At 40.4% G+C, this 23121-nt stretch overlaps 1 protein-coding gene across 5 annotated transcripts in view; it reads left to right on the top strand.

Moving 5' to 3' along the window:
* ATP10D (ATPase phospholipid transporting 10D (putative)) overlaps positions 1-23121 on the top strand; it is a 128557-nt gene that overhangs the window by 100765 nt on the left and 4671 nt on the right. For all 5 annotated transcript variants that reach the window (XM_068543007.1, XM_068543008.1, XM_068543010.1 and 2 more), the window contains 8 exons: positions 1547-1731; positions 6386-6692; positions 9272-9348; positions 10341-10466; positions 13218-13418; positions 17896-17976; positions 19190-19294; positions 23006-23121. The exon at positions 23006-23121 is cut by the window's right edge and continues 72 nt beyond it. In XM_068543007.1, coding sequence (XP_068399108.1) covers positions 1547-1731; positions 6386-6692; positions 9272-9348; positions 10341-10466; positions 13218-13418; positions 17896-17976; positions 19190-19294; positions 23006-23121 — 1198 coding nt within the window. The remainder of the gene's footprint in view (positions 1-1546; positions 1732-6385; positions 6693-9271; positions 9349-10340; positions 10467-13217; positions 13419-17895; positions 17977-19189; positions 19295-23005) is intronic.

Raw genomic sequence — 23121 nt, 5'->3', positions numbered from 1 at the left:
TGATGTCTGTGAATGAGTTATTCACCAGTGCCTTTTTTTCACTTTGATCTAATAGATATATGTGGTTCTGCCCACCCCGTCCAGTTTGACTTCTACCTTGCTTCCAATCCTTTCCACTCCATTTTCCACTGCGGTGAACTTAGACTTCATTTGTGGTGGGGGCAGGGTGGTCATCCTTAAGATCATTTAAAAATTCAACTCTTAACGTCGAATACAAAGCCAATTAAATACCCTGGTTCAAGAGAGGAAAGCTAAAGTTTCTTGCCAGGCATTGGATAAGGTATTTAATACGTGTTGTCTTTTTGCATCTGTACAACAAATCTCTATTTTATTTGGAAGAAACTTGGGGCACAGAGCAGTTTAATGACTTGTTCAAAGTCACGTGCTAGTGACTGGGCAGAGCTGGGGAGAAGCTCAGATCTATCTCACTCCGGGGCCCATATTCTTTATTCTGCGCCTGCAACTGGGCTAATGAAATTTATTTGTCTCTCTTCTCTTACTTCCTGGTTTCAACTAAAAGTTGCACACCTGACACCTCTTGTCTCAGATTGAGCTGCATCTTAAAATCACCTGGAGCACTTTAAAAACTACCGATGCCTGCCCAGGGATTCTGTTTCAGTTGGTCTGATGCGTGGTGTGGCCATTTGAATTTTTCAAAGCTCCCCAAGAAGTTCTAAGAGGCAGCCAAGGTTGAAAAACACTGCCTTAGAGTACTAACACACCAAAACACCAGGCTCTGAGCTCTGTTCCTCTGCTTCAGAGAAAAACAATGATATAACTTGGTCTCCAGCCAAGAGAGTAATGATCTTCCTCCTAAGTCATTTCTCCGTGACAGTGTGAGTGGTACAGATTCACATTTCCTCATCTGCAATTCCAAACTCAAAACTGCTTTGTGAGTTTAGTGCCAAAACTCATTTAGCAGCAAAATCAAGCCTGATTTGATAAGACAATTTAAAGTCTTTATTATCCTAATTAGTGTGAATATTGTAATTTGTATGTTCTGCTAAAAAATACTGATATGCTTGATTACCAGATATTATAAAATATGATACATATATCCTCTTTTAAAAATCTGCAAAACTTCTGAATTCTATAACATAGCTAGCCTCAGTTGTTACAGAAAAGGGAATTATGGACTTATAATATGAAAGAGCATTAAAAAGAGATAATACGTGTTACTGACCAGAACAGTCTTTAAAAGCCTACCCTTACCCTCGGGAGTATCATGGAATTATAAAATTGAAGAGTAAGGATATATAAGTAATTGAATGAAACCCCCTCAATTTACAGAGAAGCAAGCTAGCCAAAAGGAGAGCAAGTAAATTTGATAAACTCATTGATTGCTAAGGCTTTCTTCCCAAAATATTACTTTGTATATGATTTTGGTCTGAGTCTTCACACTTCATTTGGACCCCTTGAAGCTACTGGAACCTTTTGTGTAGTTCAGGATTGGGTCGGCTAACAGATAGGGTTCGACTTTAGTTTAGATGAGCTTCAGCTGGCTTTTGTTTCTTACAAGCCCTGTTGCATTTTGGTTATTTTTTAGGTGCTACTGGCATTGAAGACCGGCTGCAGGAGGGGGTCCCCGAGTCTATAGAAGCCCTTCACAAAGCCGGAATCAAGATCTGGATGCTGACAGGAGACAAACAGGAGACAGCTGTCAATATTGCTTATGCGTGCAAACTACTGGAGCCAGATGACAAGCTTTTCATCCTCAATACTGAAAGTAAAGTATGTTTACTGAGATTAAGCCAGTCTTTATGTTTTTTCAAAGCCAGTGGAATACTTGTGATTTGATGACTATAAGGAGAAAGAAAAACCAATAACCATTAGCTCCCTGATAATTAGTGCTTCTATCCAGCAACGTAGCTTGTTTAGTTCTTCTAAAGGCTTGGAAAATATAATGATTCAAAGGAATCATTGCTGAATAAAGACCTTGAAAGAAAATTTTCTTTTTATCTGCCTTTCTTCCCCCCCCTCCATATTGAATTATCACTGATTTGACAAGATTTAGACCATGATGACAAAATATGTCAAGCTCTGGGACAGGAATCTACCCCCCTTTCAAGCTGAGAAGTAATGATTTCTGTTGGAGTCAGGTGAATAAGTATTTTCCTGGTAATTCTAAAATTAGACTCAGAGGATAATCCTGCCCTCTAGTGGTTAATCTTAGCTAGTGCACCTGAGAATATCAAAAGTTGGAAGAACTGTTTAAGGGCAGGGAAAAAAGGGTTTTTGGATTTTTTTTCTCCTCTTTTTTAAGGAGAAGGAATTTATTTAAGAGATTTGGACTCAGCCTATTTTTCTAATACCCCTTCTTCCCTCCACCCCTGCCACTAATCTCTAATACAAATGTTCTAATCAATTAAACAGGCATTTTATTTTTTTCAGAAGATTCCTAGTATAGTGATACTAAGATTTGTGCATACTGTTTAATTTGCTTGGAAAACCTTCCTCCTTCCTTCCTCAGTTGTCAGACTTCATCAGTCACATCCATTCTGTCATAGCAACCTGCCTCAGAAATCCCCTGGAGCTTCTCACCTGGATCACATCTTGGGTCTTGGTCACAGGCTGCCGCGTTTGGTTAGCCATGTTTTTATGGTCAGGCCTCAGTCAATACCCAACTAGATGGTACATTTTGAGGAAAGAGAATTTTCCTTATTCAACACAGAGTGAGTTCTCCTTGGTAGTTGACGGTGGCCCAGGGACCCACAAGCATAGCCAACAGCCAGATCCCAGTTTCATCTGGGGAGTGAGCACAAGAAAATGCTTGGTCATTTTAGTCACTAAAATGGAAGTGCCCTAAGTCTGGTAAGACCTGGATTCAAATGCTTAGCCTGGCAGTGACCAGGTATGTGACCTTGGCGGGTTACCCTCCTGAGTCATTTTCTTACCTGTAATGTGAGAGTAATGTCTATTTCATAGGGATGTTGTGGGCATTAAATGGGATATAAAATAAAATATAAACTGTTTAATGTGGTGCCTGGCAGATGAAAGGGGTTCAATGAACTTTTAAAAGTAAAAGTAATAAATCATTTGTGTTCAATTTTGACTATGCCATTTTTGTGAGCAGTAAAATCATTAGTATTATGAAATTTATTTATAAATATACAATTTATGGTTAAAGGTATTTAAAACTACCAACTCAAATCTTTATAGAGTATCCACTGTGGACTCTTCTAAATACAAAAGATTTTTTTTGCTCTCAGTAGGTATTTCACCTCAATTTTTCAGATAACTAAACGGAATACCGTGAGTGAACATAATTTAATTGAGTTTTATAATGACTCAAGTCGATGCATATAAAATCCCAAGCACACAGTAGGGGCTCAGTCACTGTATTATTTTCTCTTTTTCCCACTCTCCACCCCTCATATGCTAAGAGTTAAAAATGGAATTGAAGGTCATGAGCCCAATTTGTCGTTTAGCGAAGGACATTGCTCCTGTGACATTTTAAGTGGGCCACCTGGCAACCGATGGATTGTCCAATCATATCTATAGTGTAGTACCTCAACTTTACAGGTTTCCATCAACTTTGGTTCCTAAATTTGCAAATTAGGTTATGGTAAATGTAGCCACTTACAAACCTTACATAATTTCTGTTCTCATAAATTTCGATTCTATTTTTAATAGACTCATATCCTGGATTATTTACAGCCTTTCAGGATTCATCATTTAATTTTCTAAGTTTTATTTTCATTTCATTTAAAATTTTCTTCTGAGATAGTAACTCTTTATATTCATGTTTCTTAGAATCTATAAAAGGCTTTTTCATACGTGATCTCATTTGACCATTATAACTAGTAGAGCAGATAAAATTATCCCCATCTTATAGCCTGAGACTCCAAAAGGTTGTGAATTGCCTAAGCACCGACAGCTGATTACTTGTCAAGCATGCTTTTGGTATTATGTTACATATTACATAACCTATACTATATCTATTTATCTGTATAAATACATTATTCATGGAGTTAAGTTCTATAAAGTTGCTGAAATACTGAAGTAGTAAAAACTGAACCATTGCCCCTATGGGAAATAAAGGATTAGGTTCCCGTGAGCCTCTGGTCAGAACACTTTCATCAACCAATCAATACGTAACTTTGTTTCATGTATGTTTCTTTTTAAAAGACACCTTATTTTATATATATATATATATAATAATATATATTATGTATATAATCATATATATTACATATATAATTTTGTATATATTATATATATAATCATATATATATAATTTTATATATATTATATATATATCATTTTATACATATATAGTTGATTCAGTAACATTGAACTCATGACCAACAGCATATAACTCAGGTTTGAACGAAGTTTGTCTAACACACGTTTTCTACATAAAGCACATCACAGCCTTCCTGTACATAGGAACACTAGACAGCATTAAAGGGCTACAGTTAGGACCATTTTAAATGGTGAAATCATCAAAAAGCACAAAAATCCAAAAAGTGTGTCACCAGACAGAGAGTGAAAAGGGCACTTGTTTGCAGCGTGGGAGCTGACCTAAGTCGGGCATCACCACCTCGCTCAGCTTCAGCTGGAAAGGTGTGTGTTGCATGACTCAAATCTTCGGGCACTCTGCGCGTGTCCACACATGACCAAGAAAGCACCTTTATCGTAGGATTACAGGTAAATTTTAGCAAGTAGGTGAATTTGCAAATGTGGAATCTGCACATAATGAAGATTGACTCTATGTGTGTATGTATATTTTTTCTATAATGAAAATATAGTTAATTTATACAACTAAACACTTTTGCACTCAAATAAGAGAATAAAAATATCTGGAATCAATCTACAGTCGTAAAACCAGATAATTGACATTCATATCTTGAAGGGCATCCAGTCAGATTGCACTCTGCAGTATGAGCATAGGAATGCTATACAGACTGTATTTATACTGTTGTATACTATTGTGGCTATAATTTTTCACTTAACAAATATCTTAACCATCATGTCATGTTAATAGAGGTCTTGATTTTCAGTGACTGCAGGGTACGTTACCTTCTAAATGTACCATTTTAATTTAACCAAAGTTTGGAAGGTTTTTAAAAATATTTTTTTACTCTTCTATACTGAGCCTATGCTGAGCATCTTTGATTCATCTTTGTATACTTTTCCATGGGGGCTTTTGAGGTGTATGGGATCAGATTTATTCTCATGGTGAAGGTTGCCAGGTAGCTCCATTTTGAAGCTGAATCTCTTGTTTATAGTTTATGTGGTTGTTAAGTATTTGCTGTGTCTGTGTGCCTACATATTCATACCTACTTCTCATCTTATTTTGCTTTGGGTTGAGAAATGCTTGATAAAATAGCATTTGAAATAAGAGTAAATGGCCTCTGAGTGAGGGGCTCTTTCATGAATAAACTATTTCAGGCTTAGTGTATAAACTTAAACGCACCATTCCAGGATTTTGTTTGGCTCTGTCCTTAGTGGTCATGTGACACAGTAATTTCTGTATAAGTTTATTGTTCATGTTCTTGAGTAGAATTCATCTAATGAATATTTATTGGGTGCTTAACGTGGCCCTCTTTTAGGCATTAGGAAGATTTCAAAAGTAAATTAAAAGTGCTGTCTGTCTTCAAAGAGCTTCCTAACAAGCGTGGGATGCGGAGAGTGGAGGGATGTATGCACACCAAATGGGATGAGGCCACTAAGAACATCGACCAGAATGTTAACTCGGTGAGGGTGGGGATTTCTGGTTTATTGATGTATCCCCAGCACCTAGAATTTTTTCAAATACACAGTGGCTTCTCAATAAATAGTAAGTGAGTGAACGTGTTGAATCAAAGAAGAGAAAAATAATTATTACTGTTTTAAATTCTGCTGTGTCATGCTTTACACTAGGAGCTTTGCATGTATTGGATTGGCCCAAAAGTTCCTTTGGGTTTTTCCAAGACATCGTATGGAAAATCCGAACGAACTTTTTGGCTGACCCAGTATTATTTCACTTATTCCTCACAACTAATTATAATGTAGACATTTGAATTTTTCTCATGAGAACGTTGAGGCTCAGAGGTTATATTAATTTGCTTAAAGTCAAACAGGTAGTAAATGAGAGAATGAGACCAACGGGCTCTTGAGATTCATGGTTTGAGAAGGTAAATTGCACAAATAAAGGAAGAAATTCTAAAACTATTTCTTAGTTGTACAGTTGGAAGTGAGATGCACCCCATCCTTTTATCCTGTCTCCATATACACACAGAAGTCTCTGTGGAAGAGCTGTGAGGTCTTGGAAAGCAACCGATTATTCACTCCCTGGGGTTGACTTGATGCAGCAAATGTTAAAGAATAGCAATGATAAATATAGCTGGATGTGGCCAGCAGGGGAGCCCCAAGGCTAACTGTCTTTGCCTCTCATTTCAAGAATGCCTGTGAGATGCTGATGGACACAATCTTGAAAGAACTTCAGAAGAAAAATCCAGCTTCTCCAGAGCAAGCATCAAGTGAGGCTTTACACCAGCCTCCCGCGCCCCCGGACTCAGGGCTGCGAGCTGGACTCATTATCAACGGGAGGACCCTGGAGTTTGCCCTGCAGGAGAGTCTGCAAAGGCAGTTCCTGGAGCTGGCTGCTCGCTGCCATGCTGTGGTCTGCTGCCGAGCCACGCCCCTGCAGAAGAGCGAAGTGGTAAAACTGGTCCGAAGCCATCTCCGGGTGATGACTTTGGCCATTGGTGAGCGGGAGTGGAGCTTCTCACTTTCATGTCACACCAGAGGCTGTTCCTTCTGTCTGTCCTTCCTTCTGTACACGTTTGCCCTTCTGTCGGTCTGTCCTTTTCCTCCCCCACTTTCCCTCCCCTTTTCCTCCCTTCTTTCTCCTCCATCCCCTCGCTCCCTCCCCTTTCCCCTCCATCACCTATTTGGCCTCCTCTTATGAACCAGGTGGTAGAGATGTGACATGGAAAACAATATAATAGGACTCTGTGGTACATGTCAGATCCCCAAATCATCTGGGTTAAGGAGGGTAATGTACTGAATCGGAGACCTGAAAAATCCATGAGTTCTGCCTTCGAGAAAGTTAAATTCAAGGATATGAACAATTCATTTATTTATTCATTCAACAACTATTTATTGAGTGCCTTTTATGTACCAGGCATTTTTCTAGGCAGTGGAGATACAAGATTATACAAAACTGACAAAGTACCTTTCCTTAAGGAAAGGTGAAGAAAAAAAAAAAAGGTATAAAGATATAAGATATCAGATAGTGACAAATGCTATTGAAAAAAATAAAGCAAAGTCAGGTGATGCAGAGCATTGGGGGAGGGGGAAGGGACTTCTATTTTAAATAGATTTTTCAGAGACAGTCTTACTGATAAAGTTGTGTGTAAGCCGAGACTTGAAGGAAACGATAAGGGAGCCATAGGAGATCTTGGGGGGGAAGCATTCCTGGCAGAGAAGACAATGGACCGTGCTTGGTGTGTTCAAACCCAAAGCAGGTTGAGCAAAGGGAAGAGTCTTCTGCAGGTTAGTGAAGGACAGAGAGGTGGCAGGCGACCAGGTCCTGTAGAGTCTTGGAGGCCATTAGGAATTTTGGCTTTTATCTGAAGAGATAGGGAGCCACAGGAGGACTTTGAGCAGAGGAGGGACATGAGCTGCCTTAAGTTGAAAAGGATCACATTGGCTGCTGTGTTGAGAGTAACCACTGGGTTGTAAGGACATAAGGAAGGAGACCAGTTGAGCAGCTATTGAAATAATTCGGGGAAAAGATGACTGTGGCTCGAGCGCAGAGGAGGTGGTGGGATGTGGTAAGATAATGGACATGGTTTGAAGAAAGAGCTGCTGATATTTGCTGACGGATTGGATACGTTATATAATAGAAGGGGTCAAGGGGGATGTCAAGGTTTTGTCTCTTGAGAACAGAAAGGACGGAGCTGCCATTTACTGAGATGGAGTCGGGGAAGCAGGAGTTGGGTTTTATACATGTTAAGTTTGAGAAATCCATTAGATGTCTAAACAGTGATGTCAAGTAGGCAGCTGGAGATGAAAGTCTGGAATTTAGCAATGAGGAATTGGCTAGAGACATAAATTTGGGAATTGTAAGTCTAGTGGTGATATTTAAAGCCTCGATAGTATTATCAATGAGATTACCAAAAAAATGAGTGTAAGTGGAGAAGAGAAACAGGGTGAGATTAAGCTCTGAGACACTCCAAAGTGCAGACATTAGCAAGATGAGGACTCAGCCATCTCTTATAGTCTCTGTTTCCACCTGGATTATTTTCAGTCTCAGGTAGCATCTCCCCTCAGCGTGCTGGTATAGCTACTGAAAATTCCCACTTTTATATCTTATCCTATTAGCAACCTGAGAGAAAAGATAGCACCTCTTCTCAAGTTGCTGGAATAAAGTATCAGGATTAGGGTGAAATTTTGTTCAACTATCTTATTGAATGAGCATATAAATGAGTGAATTGTTCAAGCCCCTGGATCCATCTGTTCCTGAGGCTAGAGCCCTGGACATGTCAATTCTGTCAGTTAAGCTGAATCATGTGCCCATCTCTGAACCAACCACTGAGGCCAGGGAACAGGCAATGGTAATTGTCCAGGCCTGAGTCAGTTGCCCATCCCAAATCTGGTGGTTTGGGCTAAGAGACTCATGGACTCAGAGTTCCTAAGGAAAATCAGGATACTGTTACCAGAAAACAAGTTAAGCTTGCTGGGCAGTTGGGAACAACAGATGTTCATTACCAGCAGGAATGTAATACCTCCTCTAAAGAAGCTTCCAATGTGTTGGGAAGACAAATCTATAGCAAGCTTAATACCACGATAGGTATGATAGAGATTCGTAGGGTGGTGCTTGGAGCCTAAGGAAGGGGCATTGGATCTAAAAGGAACATGAGAAGGATTTCCCAGAGGAAGGGATTATCTAAGCTGAGTGCAAGAGCCCTTGAAATCCAGCAAGGTGGGGCAGAGGTGATGAGAGGACAGTGGTATAAGAATAGAGGAACAGCATGTGCAGGGCTGGAAGGAGTAGGGTATACCTGGAAAATTGAAAGTAGAGTGAGTGACAGAGAGAAAGGGGAGGTCAGTCCAGGTAGGGGCTGTAGCATGAAGGACTTTAAGGCAGTGTTGAGTATGGAATTCTTCCTGATGGCAGTGGGATGCCACGTTGCATTTCTGCTTAGCTAGCTTCCAGGCGACTTGGAGACATGGGATAAACTTTGAAGGATTTGTTTGTTTGTTTGAGTGTTGATTTGCACAGTTAGCAGCTTTTCTTTGCTCCTCATATGTTTCTCACCTTTTCTTCTGTTTCACAAAGGTGATGGTGCCAATGATGTTAGCATGATACAAGTGGCAGACGTTGGGATTGGGATCTCAGGTCAAGAAGGCATGCAGGTGAGTGGATGTTGTGCACCCGAACACCATGAACTTGACCCGCCCATCCAAAGGCAGCATTCTCCATGGTCAAACCTCTGGTAGAGTGAGGCTGTCTGCGGCTAGCTCAGGAGTGGGTGACAGGACATTTAGCCATTGGTTCACTGATTATTTACTGGGTGAGTATTATGGTAATTTCCCTGGGTAATTTTAGCTCTGTGGCTCACTTGTTCAGTTTAAAAATATATAACTTATCTAAGTCATAAGGATATATATTTTTAGCACTGCAATAGCTGTATGACTTTTGACACTGATGAGAGCTACTAAGGATTTGAATGAAATATCTCAAAATCCTAAAGAGAGAGGGAGAGGGGGAGAAAAGATAGGAGAGAATGAGGGAAGTGGGATTGTCCTATTTTCGTGTGCGCGCATGTGTGTTGAATAGTGTTTTAGGCACAAAATTCAGATAGAAGCTTGTCCAAAAGACTGCTTATCATGTATGGAGCAAGTGCTGTCAAAGGAAAGTGGGATGTGAGGCTTAGGTTTCCCGAGAATGATAAATTACGACATCTCTATAAAAGATGAGAAATTCAAATACCTCCTTTGCCTGCTAACATTATACAAAGTCACATGAAGTCATGACTATATACTTTTAATATTCTCCTCATGGAGGAGAAGCAAATGCACACTGTCACGCGCAGAGTTCTTGGTAAGGGGACTGCTCTCTAGGGAAAGTACACTTGCTGAAATTACATCATGAATGGTGACCAGAGAGAAGTTTTGTTTCATTGGACCACATTGGAAAACTGAGTGGTAACTCCAGGTAACCCGTTAAGGCTCTGTATTCATGGGTTTTTGTTTGTTTGAAGGTTTTTTTTTTTTTTTTTTCCGGTCTAAGGTTTAAACCACATATTTGACCAGTCTGAGCCTGCTGGCAGTTAGGCTGCCGTGCTGTGTCTGTTGTAACGTGTTCCATTGCTCAGGGTGACGTTCTCTCCCCGTTGCCTCTGCAGGCTGTGATGGCCAGTGACTTTGCCATTTCTCAGTTTAAACATCTCAGCAAGCTACTCCTTGTCCACGGGCACTGGTGTTATACCCGACTTTCCAACATGGTTCTCTATTTTTTCTACAAGAATGTGGTATGTAGCTCCAGAGAATTCGCCCCCCTCCCTTCTCCCTGCCACTCCAGCTTGTGTAAGGGGTGAAGAGGAAGGGCCCAACGCTAAGCGCACTTTTCTTATTGATGTTTGGGAAGCAGCCAGGAGCACTTCTGCTGTCTTACCAGGAATAATCTGGGAATGTGCTGTGTTTCAGCTGCTGACAGCAGATTGCTAGGCTTGTCCATCTGCTAGCATTTTCTATTCCCTATGCATTTAAATTCAATTAAGCCCTGTCTGATTCGTTTAGAATCCAGTTTTTGACCTTCCATAAAAAGGTTGTGACAAGTAGAATTGTGAAATGTTTAATGCTTTCTGTCAGTAGAGAATGAAAAAGTTTGCTTCCATTTTACGGGAGATATAAAAAATATATATGTATATATGCTGTCGCCAGATGGATGTCCCATGTGGTATATTGAAGACACAGATACAGATGAAAACCCAGTATAGTGCCTTAGGCTGTAGCTGGCTAGCACTCCCAGATGAAGAATTCTTTGGCAAGCCTGTAAAATGTGTTTGTGCTTGGTAGCTATTTGATGGTCAAGGAACTTAATTTTGACTATGTAATTCATAGAAGGGCAGAATTTGAGTAGTAGGATTCCTGGCTTCTAACCTTCAGCAAACCATTTAAATTTCAGTTTCCTCTGTCATAAACCCATGTGGACCTTAGATTGCTTCACCTAAATCCCTTCTAGGTGCGGTGATTATGTAAATATGTCATGATTTTCAGACCACATTTATTCTTGGTCTTTAAAGTGCGTATGTAGCAAGTTAGTAGTAAACAGAAATTTACATCACTCTGTTGAAATGCCATCTTTAGGAAAAAGATGACTTTAATGGGTCATTTTTAGGATATCCCAAATATGTAATTTAGATCGGTGCATGCATGTGTGTCTGTCTGTCTGTCTGTCGGTCAATCAGCAGGAGCATTTTTTTTCCTATAGCACGATGGACTTTTCAGGAAGCTTTCAGTACTTTACTAATTGGAATTAGCACATTCAGTCAAAGTTTAAGAAAGCCTTGATACTTTATGAAAATATTTGAAATGTATAATATCTCTGTCAGTGTGATTCTGGGGAAAGCTGTGATTTGTAATTTAAAATTCCAGGACTTAGTGGTCAATGACTTTTAGAGGGGAGCCCGTCTCCCGGGTTTTTAAAATACCTTTGCATTTTTCTACCTTCTCTTCTATTATGATGCAGTCCACTGCATCCTCTCCCCCTTCCTTTTAACTCCATATTTCTAACTAATATTAGAAAGAGACTAGGACATTATGATAAAACAAATGTCCAACTGTTGTTAAGTATTAAAAATTTTGTCTCATGAAAAAAAAAAAAAAGAGTTGCCACATGCCCTTGGAGAGAGGGGGTGTTTATTAGTAGAGAGTACATCACCAGGGAGCAAGGACCCTGGGGTCGTTCTGCTCCATAAACCTTGATGGCCGTTCACACTGAAATCCTCCTGACTTGTTTCTACCTTTTTCTCGCCTAGCCAAACAACAAATGGTTTGTAAACTATGGAGAACAGGGCCAGTATCAGAAGCCATTCGAATAGCTTAGCTTTCTGAGACTGCGATTCTTGCATCTTGGGCAATTTTTGAGAGAGTGATGAGGACTATGGATTCATTCCCCAGAATAGTGCCCCAAACCGCATATACCTAAAACTAGTACATTTTCAGGAGTGAGGCATAATGCATATCGATGGACCCTAGACTAAGAAACTCTATTCTAAGGATTGTGGCCCCCATCCTAAGGTGTTTCAGTGTATCTATGGTGCCAACAATAATATCTTAATTAATTAAAATCGATAAAAAGGCATTTTACAGGTCATGAGCAGTTGCTAACTGCATCTTGATACTAAGACCTGATGTAGTATAATTCTCATTTTCCAGACATAGAAACCAAAATTCATAGAGGTTATTAAAATGACCTAAAGTCATATAGTCAATAGGAAGCTTCCCTAGGACTTGAAACAAGACCCCCTAATTCTAAGCCCAGTGACCTTTCCTGTGGCCTGCCTTGCTTCAGGGCACAGAGCTTTTGCTATCATGGACTTACTCTGTGTGAGACAAAATCAGAAACTATGTATGTGCCTGGCCTCTAGCATGACCACCTGTCCTGGTTTTCCTGAGACTGTCCTAGTTTTTATAGTAAGAGTACCATGTCCTGGGAAATTCCTCAGTCCCAAGCGAACTGGGATGGTTGGCCACTCAACTGACACCATCCCATTTCACCAGGAAAAAATAATTGTGAACCCAGAAAGCAAGAGAATGAACACTTGTTGTATGGCTGCTACATACCAGGCATAGGGCTAGATTCTCTTCATCTGGAGCTAGAACATCTGCATTTGAATGCTGACTCTGCCACGTGTTAGCCAGGTAACTTTGGGCAAGTTCCTTAGCCTCTCCATGCCTTACTTTCCTCATCTGTAAAATGGGAACAACAGTAATTCCCAAGTTGTTAACGAAAATTAAATGTATTCTTTTTAAAGCTCTTAGAACAGTGCCAGCACCACATAGTAAATGGTCTGTGTGTGTGTGTGTGTGTGTGTATATGTTTTAATTTAGTTAAACATTTACCAAAAAGACCTGCAAGGTAAGTTGTGGTCTTCCATTCTGTAAGTGAGGAAAGGAGGGGCGGAGATCACATGACTCAGGACAGCAGCGTGTGGCGTGTGTGGTCCTAGCACGCATTGCTGACTCTAAGACGCGCATGTTCCTCTTTGTGTCCCTAGGCCTATGTGAACCTCCTTTTCTGGTACCAGTTCTTTTGTGGGTTTTCAGGAACATCCATGACTGACTACTGGGTCTTGATCTTCTTCAACCTCCTTTTCACATCCGCCCCTCCCGTCATTTACGGTGTCCTGGAGAAAGATGTGTCTGCAGAGACCCTCATGCGACTGCCTGAGCTTTACAGGAACGGCCAGAAGTCAGAGGTGGGTGTATGGCAAAAATGCACAGACCGATACGTAGCTGCTGTCAAAGTTGCTCAGCTCCAATGTTGTTGGGTATTGAAAACTATTTGAATCATCTGTTTGTTTCCAAAGATCTCTACTAACACAGCAGCTATTAAGTCAGTCGCTTCTGAGATGAACACAAATAAAACCGTGAAAGATCTTAGGTATTTATAAGCAGAAATCCAGTCCTCAGACCTTACAACTAATAATATCTAATATTTACTAAACCCCACGGTGCTGCCTTTTGTACACACTACTAAATATCCCCAGTCCCATTTATCTTCACAAAGCACTTTGAGAGAGAACTTGGTATTGTTCCCATTCTAAGAGAAAGAATCTGAACTTCAGGGGGGCTGAATAATTTTTCCAAAAACCTCACAGCTAAAAAATGGCAGAGCTAGGATGGGAACGCTTTTTAGTCTGGTTCTAAAGCCAAAATTACATTCTTCAGGTTCTGCTGTCACGCAAAATAGTGGTGTGAACTTAACGGCTCCCTCTCCCTAAACCCATGTCCCACCTCCCCTTAACTGATCTCTCAGTCCTGTCCATCCACCTCTGATATGTCCCTTATGTCTCATTTCCTCTTATCTATAGTATTGTAGTTGCCGATTAATTGGGCTAGCTGTCTCAAAACTTTTTTTTTCTAATTTGTCTTTTACAAAATTAATAACCAGCATTGAGATGGTCTTATGAACATTTATGTAATGCCTCTTACATGCCAGGCACTGTTATAAATCCTTAACATACATAAATCTACTTCTCAAAATGATCCTGCAGGGTAGATGCTATCGTTATTCACACTAGATGAGGAAAGTCAGGCACAGGGAGGTACTTTAAGTAATCTGCCCGTGTCACCAAGCTCATGGGTGGTACAGGTAAACTCCGGTTCCCGATCCCCTGCTGTGCTGCAGAAAGAACATTGATGCTATCTTTGGTCCTTGGGTGCCCCTCCACCCCTTCGCTGTTTAATGGCCAGAAATCCAAAGTGCTCTCCTAAGGACATTGTCAGGATCACAGAGACTGAGGTGGACCAGCAACCTGTAGGCACGTATAAGCGGACAAAGCTGAGGGGTCAATCTGGTCAGATATTCTAGACTTGAGAAAAGGACTGTTAGTCAGGACTCTTTCAGTTGCAAGTGACAGAAAACCAGCTCAAATTGGCTTAATGAAAAAGGGAAATATATTGGCTCTCATACCTGCAAAATCCAGGAGTAATGGTGAACAAACAGCATTATTCTTAAAGCAACTGTCAATGTGCTGGTTACAACTCCTTGGCCCAGCTTGAGTCCCATGCCTTTCCCTGTGCTTATCATTGTGGCTGGAAAGATCATTTTCTCATTGACTAGGCCTGGGCCATAGATCATTCCCGAGGACAGAGCTGAACCCTATGGACAGGATTGGGAAGGAGGGTTTCCTGTAAAAGGACTGGAGAGACGAAAATGAGACCCATCATGAGAAATCCACGGGGCGGACTTTACTGGCCTCACTGTTCTGAAGACGCTGACCCAGAGCAGCACATGTTAGAAATGATGGGTGATGTTTAGCCTGAGTTTAAATTTGGGTTCAGTGGTATGTGACCTTGGTAAGTTATTTAACTTGCCTGTACTCCGGTTTCTTTACTTTATGGAGACGGTGTGAGGATTGAGTAAGATTACGCTCTCAATACTGTTATTTTTACCCCACCCCCAACTCCAGACTTAACCAAAAATTCGAGGAAATCCTGAATTTAAAATGATGCGTTTATTTTCATCAATCTAATTTTATTCTGGGTTGAACTGCCTTTTGAGACTGGAGGGTAATTTAATGTCCTTAGGCTCATAGAGCAGCCAACATGGAGGAGAAGTCAACTTCCAGGGAGGAAGAAATCCTTACAATCCTTTAATATCATCCAACCCATTCAGATCAAAGAACCACATGAGGTTTTCCTTAAAAAGTCCAATCTGTCTTGAAGTTCAAGACCAGGGTGCAGGAATATGTGGTTGATATTAATGAAGATTGTCCTGTACCCTAGGTCTAAGTTAAATTCCAAGTCCATTGGGGAAAGAGGGGTAGAAGCAGACCTTTAACGTTTTTATAGCTTGGTGTTTTAAAAGCCCATTTGTTCAGCCTGAACATTGTAATTGGTCTTTACCCTTGGAAGAGTTGAGGTCATTGTTTCCTGTTGTTGAACACTGCTATCAAGCCTTGCACACATTGTTATATTGAGCTGGCCAGTTTTATAATACACGGTAAAGCAGGCGGAGTCCCAGCATGTGGCTATTGATAAAAGGTAATTAATTTCATTGACTTTACCTTCCGGAAGAGTTGCCCTTCCTTTGAACTTGGCCTCCAAACAAATTCTATTTTATGCTTGGGCCATTTCCTGTCTTTGGTGTCATGAAATATACTTTCCAGGGTTATAGCATCTCTCTCCTTGAAAGGGGATGAGTCTGGAAGGCTGCAGCCAGAAGCGTCCCTTCCAAGAAGCAATCGTCTATTACCCATCTCTCATCACCCACACGGCCTTCTTTCCTGGCTTTGACTTCATGTCCAGATTTTCCCTCTCAGTCTCCAGGAGATCCCATGAGTTACTCCCTTCAGCCCTTCATTTATCCACGACCCTTCTCTACCCCTGATCCCCCTTGCTCACATTACTGTGGAGAAAGTGTGCTTGTTAACCTTTTGGCTCTAGGTTTTTTGAGCAACCTCTTTTCCCCCAGAAGCATGAAGCTATATTTTAACTTATCCTGAAATTGTTCTCTTGTCCAGTGACATTTTGGTTGCCCCTTTGACTCTGCCACATTTTCTTCCACCATTTGATTGTGCTTCTGCTTAGAATTTATGGACACTTGGATGAAGAAAGGCAGGTAGAAGATTCCATCATTTCCCATGACAAAATTGTAAAAGAAGCTACAGGGGAAAGTAGACTGGAAATGATGAATCTTCACCGCTTTGATTTTACAGAGGACAAAGAGATAAAAAAAAAAAAAAAAAAAGATGTAGAACTTCTAAGTGTAATCTCTTGAAGGACAGAAGAATTTATATGGAGATGTATATTTATAAAGCTTTAGGAGACAATTACACATTTTCAAGAAAATTTCAGTTTCTTTTTGCATTTGAAAGGAAATAAGACTATAAACACGTTAAGAAAAGGGAAGACTAGCTCAGGGATATGATACATGTGTTGTCATTTTTGTTCATGGCAGACATCACTAGTACACTGTAGCACTCCATCCATCCTGCTGGGTCTGAATGGAACCTCAGAATCCTTTTGCACACACATTACTATTTGATCAGAATTATCTTTTGTTTGAAAACCTGTTTTCAATCACTTGACTGGTATCTCTACTTGATCTTTCTCTGTTTCTACAAGCTTTTGGTGGGAAGCAGTTTAGCACATGAAAAGTTATATAAGAATAGTTTATTAATCCAACAAATATTTGAGTACCTGCCGTGTACCAGGCACTGTTTTAATTACTTGAATAAGAGAGCCCAGGTCCCACTTTATGAAGCTTGCATTCTGTTCAGAGAAACATAAAATCATTAGGTAAACAAATAAGATTATTTCCGATGGTGATGAGAGACTTCTAAGGATGCCATGGTAGTAAATGATTAAGTGGGCATGACTTTTAGACTGGTCTGGGGTCTGTGCCTCTATGAGGAAGTAATATTTGAGCTGGGATATGAATAGTGAGGAACTGGTCGTGTGGGAGGTCCAGGAAGAATTTCTGGCAGAGATGACAGTGCAGGTAAAGCCCTGAGGAAAGAAGGGATTGGCATATTTGAGAAATAGGGTGAAGTCTGTGTGTTGGGAGGATGGTGAATGACAGTAAGAACAGGTGGGTGGCCCTGGAGAGCAGGGGCTTCCATGGGCAGACCATGCAGGACCTCCTAGACCATGGGAAGGAACTTAAGATTGTATGGGAAATGCAGTGGAAGTCATTGGAGGAATAGGAGGGGGGTCAGTTTGATTAATTAGGGAGATGGCATGACCTGATTTACATTTTTTAAAACCATCTGGCTGCTGTGGGAAGGTTGGATTAGGGCTAAGAGAGGAAGCAAAGAGGCCAGTTAGATGGCTCTCCCATCATTCATATGATGGTGAATTGGAATGAAGAGAGTGATGGAAATAAAGGTGGATGGATTGGAGAAGTTTTTGAAACAGTGTTTTCTGATCAATGGGAAATGGAAAATTAGTACTACTATCCTTATTTGAGGTAGATTTAAGATTGATCCAATGATAAAAGCAGTACGAGTTGAAGAAGAGTTTCTTTTCCCCCGTGAACTCATCTCATTCAATTATCACCCCTCATTCTTCCACTACTACTTAAAAATCCCACCTGTTTTGTGAGTGAGAGAATGAAGGAATAGAGTTTTCTCTCAGAGAAGCAAAAACAAGTACTGGCTTGTGTTGTTCCTTGATCTTGCTTGACTGTTACTAATCTTACTCCCTCCCCAATATCTGTTTCATTTTCAGGCATACTTACCACTCACCTTCTGGATCACCTTGCTGGATGCCTTTTATCAAAGCCTGGTCTGCTTCTTTGTGCCTTACTATGTAAGTCCTTGTTCACTCAAAGGATTTGTTGTTAATCAATGGTACTTCTTTGTACTCTGTCACCAGTATCAGCATATAGAATGGGTATATTAGGGTAGTTTGCTCATATGATCAAGTTGACTATTTACTGACTAAATTATAACACTCCTCCCAAATATGTTAGGTAATGGGTTAAATTTGGAGAGAAGTGCTTAGCTGAGTCCTCTTGGGTCTCTTTTTTAGCCCTGTACTGCTTGATCGTTTTCATCAATGACTTTAAAGTTGAAAGCCTGGCTTATAATTAAATGAGTCAGAATCAGAGAGGCAAAGTCAGAATATGGAAGCTGTTATTCGTGAGTGCTGGGCTAATTCTACCAGGATGATATTCAGAGTATTAAATTTAAGCAGGCTCCCCAAAACTTAAAAAAAAACAAAAAAAATTGTTATACAGGTAAAGAATGGAAGAAATGTGACTAAGCAGAGAATGTGTAAATGAATTTAGGCCAACACCAAGCACAAAGTAGCATGATGTAGTTGCCCATTCACACACACCCCTCCCTGGAAGAAAACACTAATATGATCATGGATGGTTAACAAAAGTTCAGTAATAAAAAGGGAAAAGGTAATAGTCTCTAAGTTAACAATTTTCATTCTTTATTCAAATAAAATTACTTGAATTTACCCAGCTGGAATATTCTAGGTATACTGCATTTCAAGAGGTATATAGATAAGGCAATCTGAAGTGTATTTAGAAGAGAATGACTAGAATTGTAAAAGATCAGAAAATTGTGTCATTTGCGGAATCCTTTAAGGACTTTGAAGACATATGCGTATGAGAGGGGTGGATATTTACTTAACCGAGGTATAAACTCAGGTTAGCCATAGTACCTGCTTCAAAGATTTTCAGCTCTGTTAAGTGGAACATATTTGATCTTTCTCTATACCTCAAAGAGTTGGAAGTGTAAGTAAAAGGATCAAGGAAAATGAATTATGATTCAGAATAAAGAGGAATTCCAACCAAAAAGTTCAAAATTTAGATGGCCTGTCTGGGAGAGAGTCAGTCTCTTTTTCTAAAAATGTTCAAGTTTATCCTAAATGATCAGTTATCAGGGACACTGAAGAAAGGGACTCAGTCCTCACTTGGGTCGTGGAATAGAGTGATGAAACCGATGATACTGTGCCACTGAGGGTGCACAACTCTCCAAGATCACCAACTTTTATTCTCTCTTTGTAGACCTACCAGGGCTCAGACACTGACATCTTTACATTTGGAAACCCCCTGAACACGGCTGCTCTGTTCATCATTCTCCTCCATCTGGTAATTGAAAGCAAGAGTTTGGTGAGTAGTTTTCCTGCCTCTGAAGTAGCCTGAAACTGTCATTGGGGGAATTGTCTTCATGCCTAGAAGACAAGTGGTCATAAGAAGAGTAATGACTCCAAGGAAGAAGGGTGATCCACGACCACTCTTGTGGATCGTTGAGTGCCGTTATGCTGAGGTTGATGTGCAGCCAGGGAGAGTGGAGCACACCTGCCTGGGCCCCTTGGTGGTATCCACGGTGTGGATGGTTAGTGGAGGTGAGTCGGGCTGGAGAAACAATTACGCTTCTACGGACAGCATCCTTCAAGACCAAGCTGTTGCCTTTCAACTAAAAGGAAAACAGGTGTAATGCCATAATCCTGGTATACTGACTTTTGTAAGTGATGATTTGATGCTTTTCTCATAATACAAAAAAAAAAAAAAATTATCTTTTTCTCCCTTCAGAATTTTTTTAAAAATTTATTTATTTTATTTTTGGCTTGTTGGGTCTTCGTTTCTGTGCGAGGGCTTTCTCTAGTTGCGGCAAGCGGGGGCCACCCTTCATCGCGGTGCGCGGGCCTCTCACTATCGCGGCCTCTCTTGTTGCGGAGCACAGGCTCCAGACGTGCAGGCTCAGTAGTTGTGGCTCACGGGCCCAGTTGCTCTGCAGCATGTGGGATCTTCCCAGACCAGGGCTCGAACCCGTGTCCCCTGCATTGGCAGGCGGATTCTCAACCACTGCACCACCAGGGAAGCCCTCCCTCCAGAATTTTTTTTACCATTCATTTCATTTACAACTAGGTCTTTTTGAACTTAGTTGCCAGCTTAATGATAAAGTTAAGTCTTTTCATCAAAATGATTGCAGGGTATCTCTGCAGCAAAGCTAATATGAAGGATTCATATAAAGAGAGCTTCACTTTAAACCTTTTTCTGCAAGTGAAGAACATCCCACCCATGTCTGACAAGTAAACTGCCTTAGCATTGACCATATCTTCTGATGGGAGCGTTCCTAGTCCGCTTTTGGATCCCTGTACTTTACCCAGCTCAAATGTTATTTTAGGTTTCAGCAAAAGCGCTGCTTTTCCCAAGAGCCCTTCCCTCACCATCCATTTTTTCACGCCATCCTCTTGTTTCTATTCATAGTCCTAATAATAACTTATAATTCTTCATTTAATTATGTGATTATACTATTCGTGTTTTTCTTCTACATTAGACTATGATCTCTTTGAGGACAGGGTCCATGTTTATTTTGTTCATCACTGTATACCAGTATCTAGGACAAGACTGGCACACAGTTTGTGCTCAAAAAATATTTGAATGAATACATGAGTGATTAAATGACTAACCAGTGTTTGGGGTATATGTAACATGTTGGTGGTGATGCATTGCAAACAGGAAATAGCTGAATGAGGTTATAGTTTTAAATGTTATACGAAGTTATATATTGAGATTATTTATAATTTCTTAAGTAGGGCTGAATATTTTTGACATCACCTGCTTTGCTTATAACCTGCTATAACCAGAACTTACAAGCCTAAAGTGTTGTAAAAGGTTAATGTCTGCAAATACTAGATGGGAAGAGTAAAGAGAATTCTAGAACTAAAATATTTGGGGTTGTTTGAATATCTGTTGAATTTCATTTTTAAGCAATTATGTAGGTACTTTTGCTACTGCCTAAGGAAGTGTCTTAAGTTCTGACATTGATTAGTGTTCCAAAGGCTCTAACACGTCAAGTGTCAGTTTGGGTTCAGTGGTTATGAGCAACGGCAATCTATTTTGACTAACCTGAGCAAATGGAAAAGTTATTCAAAATATATTGAAAATCACGGTAAAACAAACAAACAGAAAAACATCCTGAGGATCCAGAGTGGCTCCAGAGATCCAGGGAACAGAAACTAATGGACAGGCTTAGCAGGCTGGTACTCTGGTCTGAATTGGCCCCCAGTCATTTTCTCTCTGCTCTTGCCTCATTCATTGTGCTCCAGGTTCAGTCCCTGGTGATAGAATTCTGTTTCCTTAGCTCCAGCCATAGGCTTTGGCGAGAGGAGGAATATTTTACCAAGACTGTGCGTAATGCTGGGTGTCTTCACTAAGAGAAGGGGAGTGAAAGCTAGGTGCCGAGAACAGTGACTAGTCTGTAAAGGATGCATCAGTAAAGAATTGTTTCTCACACCAGGGGAGGCTAAAGCTCATGGCCTCTGAAGGTCTGTTGTCAGTAAGAGGCAGTCATTCTGAGAATATGAATTGGTTTCCTTCACACTTTTGCTCACCATCCCTTTGCCACCTCTCCCACCTCCCTGTCAGTTTTTACCCAGCGTCCCTTGACTTTAACTGCATCCATTTATTTAAATGAGTCAACTCCATCAAGTCACATCTCACTTGCCAAAAGCGCTTCTTAAAGGAAAAAAAATTCAGGGCTCAGTGGGAAGGAAGAACATTTGAGGAAAAAAAAAAAATTGGGCCAACATTTCTGAGCATTTTGTGTATCTTTATAAAATATGAGCAGTCTTTGTGACTCTTGTGAAGCTATCTACCCTGGAGAAATACTTTGCAAGGTTAAGAGGAAAACGGAGAATATTGGGTCTTGTTTGAGAATTATAGCCCTAGAAAGTAAAAATGATTAATAAATGCAGTCTTCCCCCAAAAGAGTAATATATACCACCATGGTATACACAGTGATTTTAGCTGGGACTGTACACTGCACTAAATAACACTGACTACTGCATAACATGAAGGTGATTCTCTCATACTTAAGATGATGTCAGAGAAGAATTCTGTTTGGGGCTGTTACTTTTTATCACAATAACTCTTGCTAATTTCCCTTTGTAACAAAGACAGATCAGACCCCAGACTCATCACTGTTATGACAGGTAATGCTGATATTACATGCAAGGTAGTGATCTGCTTTTCTTTCTAAATAAATTTACTTAATTAGATAGCCAGTTTACAGAAAAATATTTTTTTAAAAATGCAAGCTCTATGTAGATATGAAGGTGGATAGGTTATAGTGTGATACACAGAGATTTATTTCTTGCTCATGTAAAGTTACTAAGGTTCCAGACAGCTCTAGAGAAATTATCCTCTGAGGGGTGGCTCAGTGACCCAAGCTGTGTCTCGTAGCTGTACCACCTGGAATTATCCCCAAGAAGAACTTCTTGGTCAAACGTGGAAGGAAAGGAGACAGTGTGGAAAATTGCACACCAGCTCTTCCATGCTTCTAACCAGAAAGTTTTGCACATCCCTTCCATTCACGTTTCATCGGTCAAAGCAAGACATGTGGCCATGCTTAATTTCAAGGGGGTGGGGAAATGCAATCCTCCCAAATGCTTATTAGAGGAAGAGAATGAGAATATTGGTGAGCAACAGTAATGTCTACCACCTACTTAAATGGATAGTTTGAGGTTCACTGGATTAAGCTATTATCTTAAAGAAGAAATAGACCAGTAAGTGACTATATGGAAAAATAAGGAGAAAATCCTAACACCTCATGGTGCATGGACAATACAAAGTAAACTAGGCACCAGAGTTACTTTTTGGTGTTTGACATAGTTTTATAGAACTTAAACACTGATATGAGCTGTTCACAAAAGGTGCTCTTGCCTTGTCGCTTCAATATTTTGTGTTTTGTTCGCTAAGGGTTGTTACAGCATTCACCCACTGCTTGGAATGTGCTGTCTCTTCAACAGAGCAGATTTTGCCAGGCTGCAAAATTATCAGAGCGTGTTCATCTCCCCTGCTTTTCTTATCTTGCAGACTTGGATCCACATGCTGGTCATCGTTGGGAGCATCTTGTCTTATTTTTTCTTTGCCTTGGTTTTTGGAGCCATGTGTGTAACTTGCAACCCACCATCCAACCCCTATTGGATTAT

This window comes from Eschrichtius robustus, chromosome 4 (genome assembly GCF_028021215.1).
Source record: "Eschrichtius robustus isolate mEscRob2 chromosome 4, mEscRob2.pri, whole genome shotgun sequence".
Taxonomy (NCBI): Eukaryota; Metazoa; Chordata; class Mammalia; order Artiodactyla; family Eschrichtiidae; genus Eschrichtius; species Eschrichtius robustus.
This window is presented reverse-complemented; position numbering and strand designations above follow the sequence as displayed.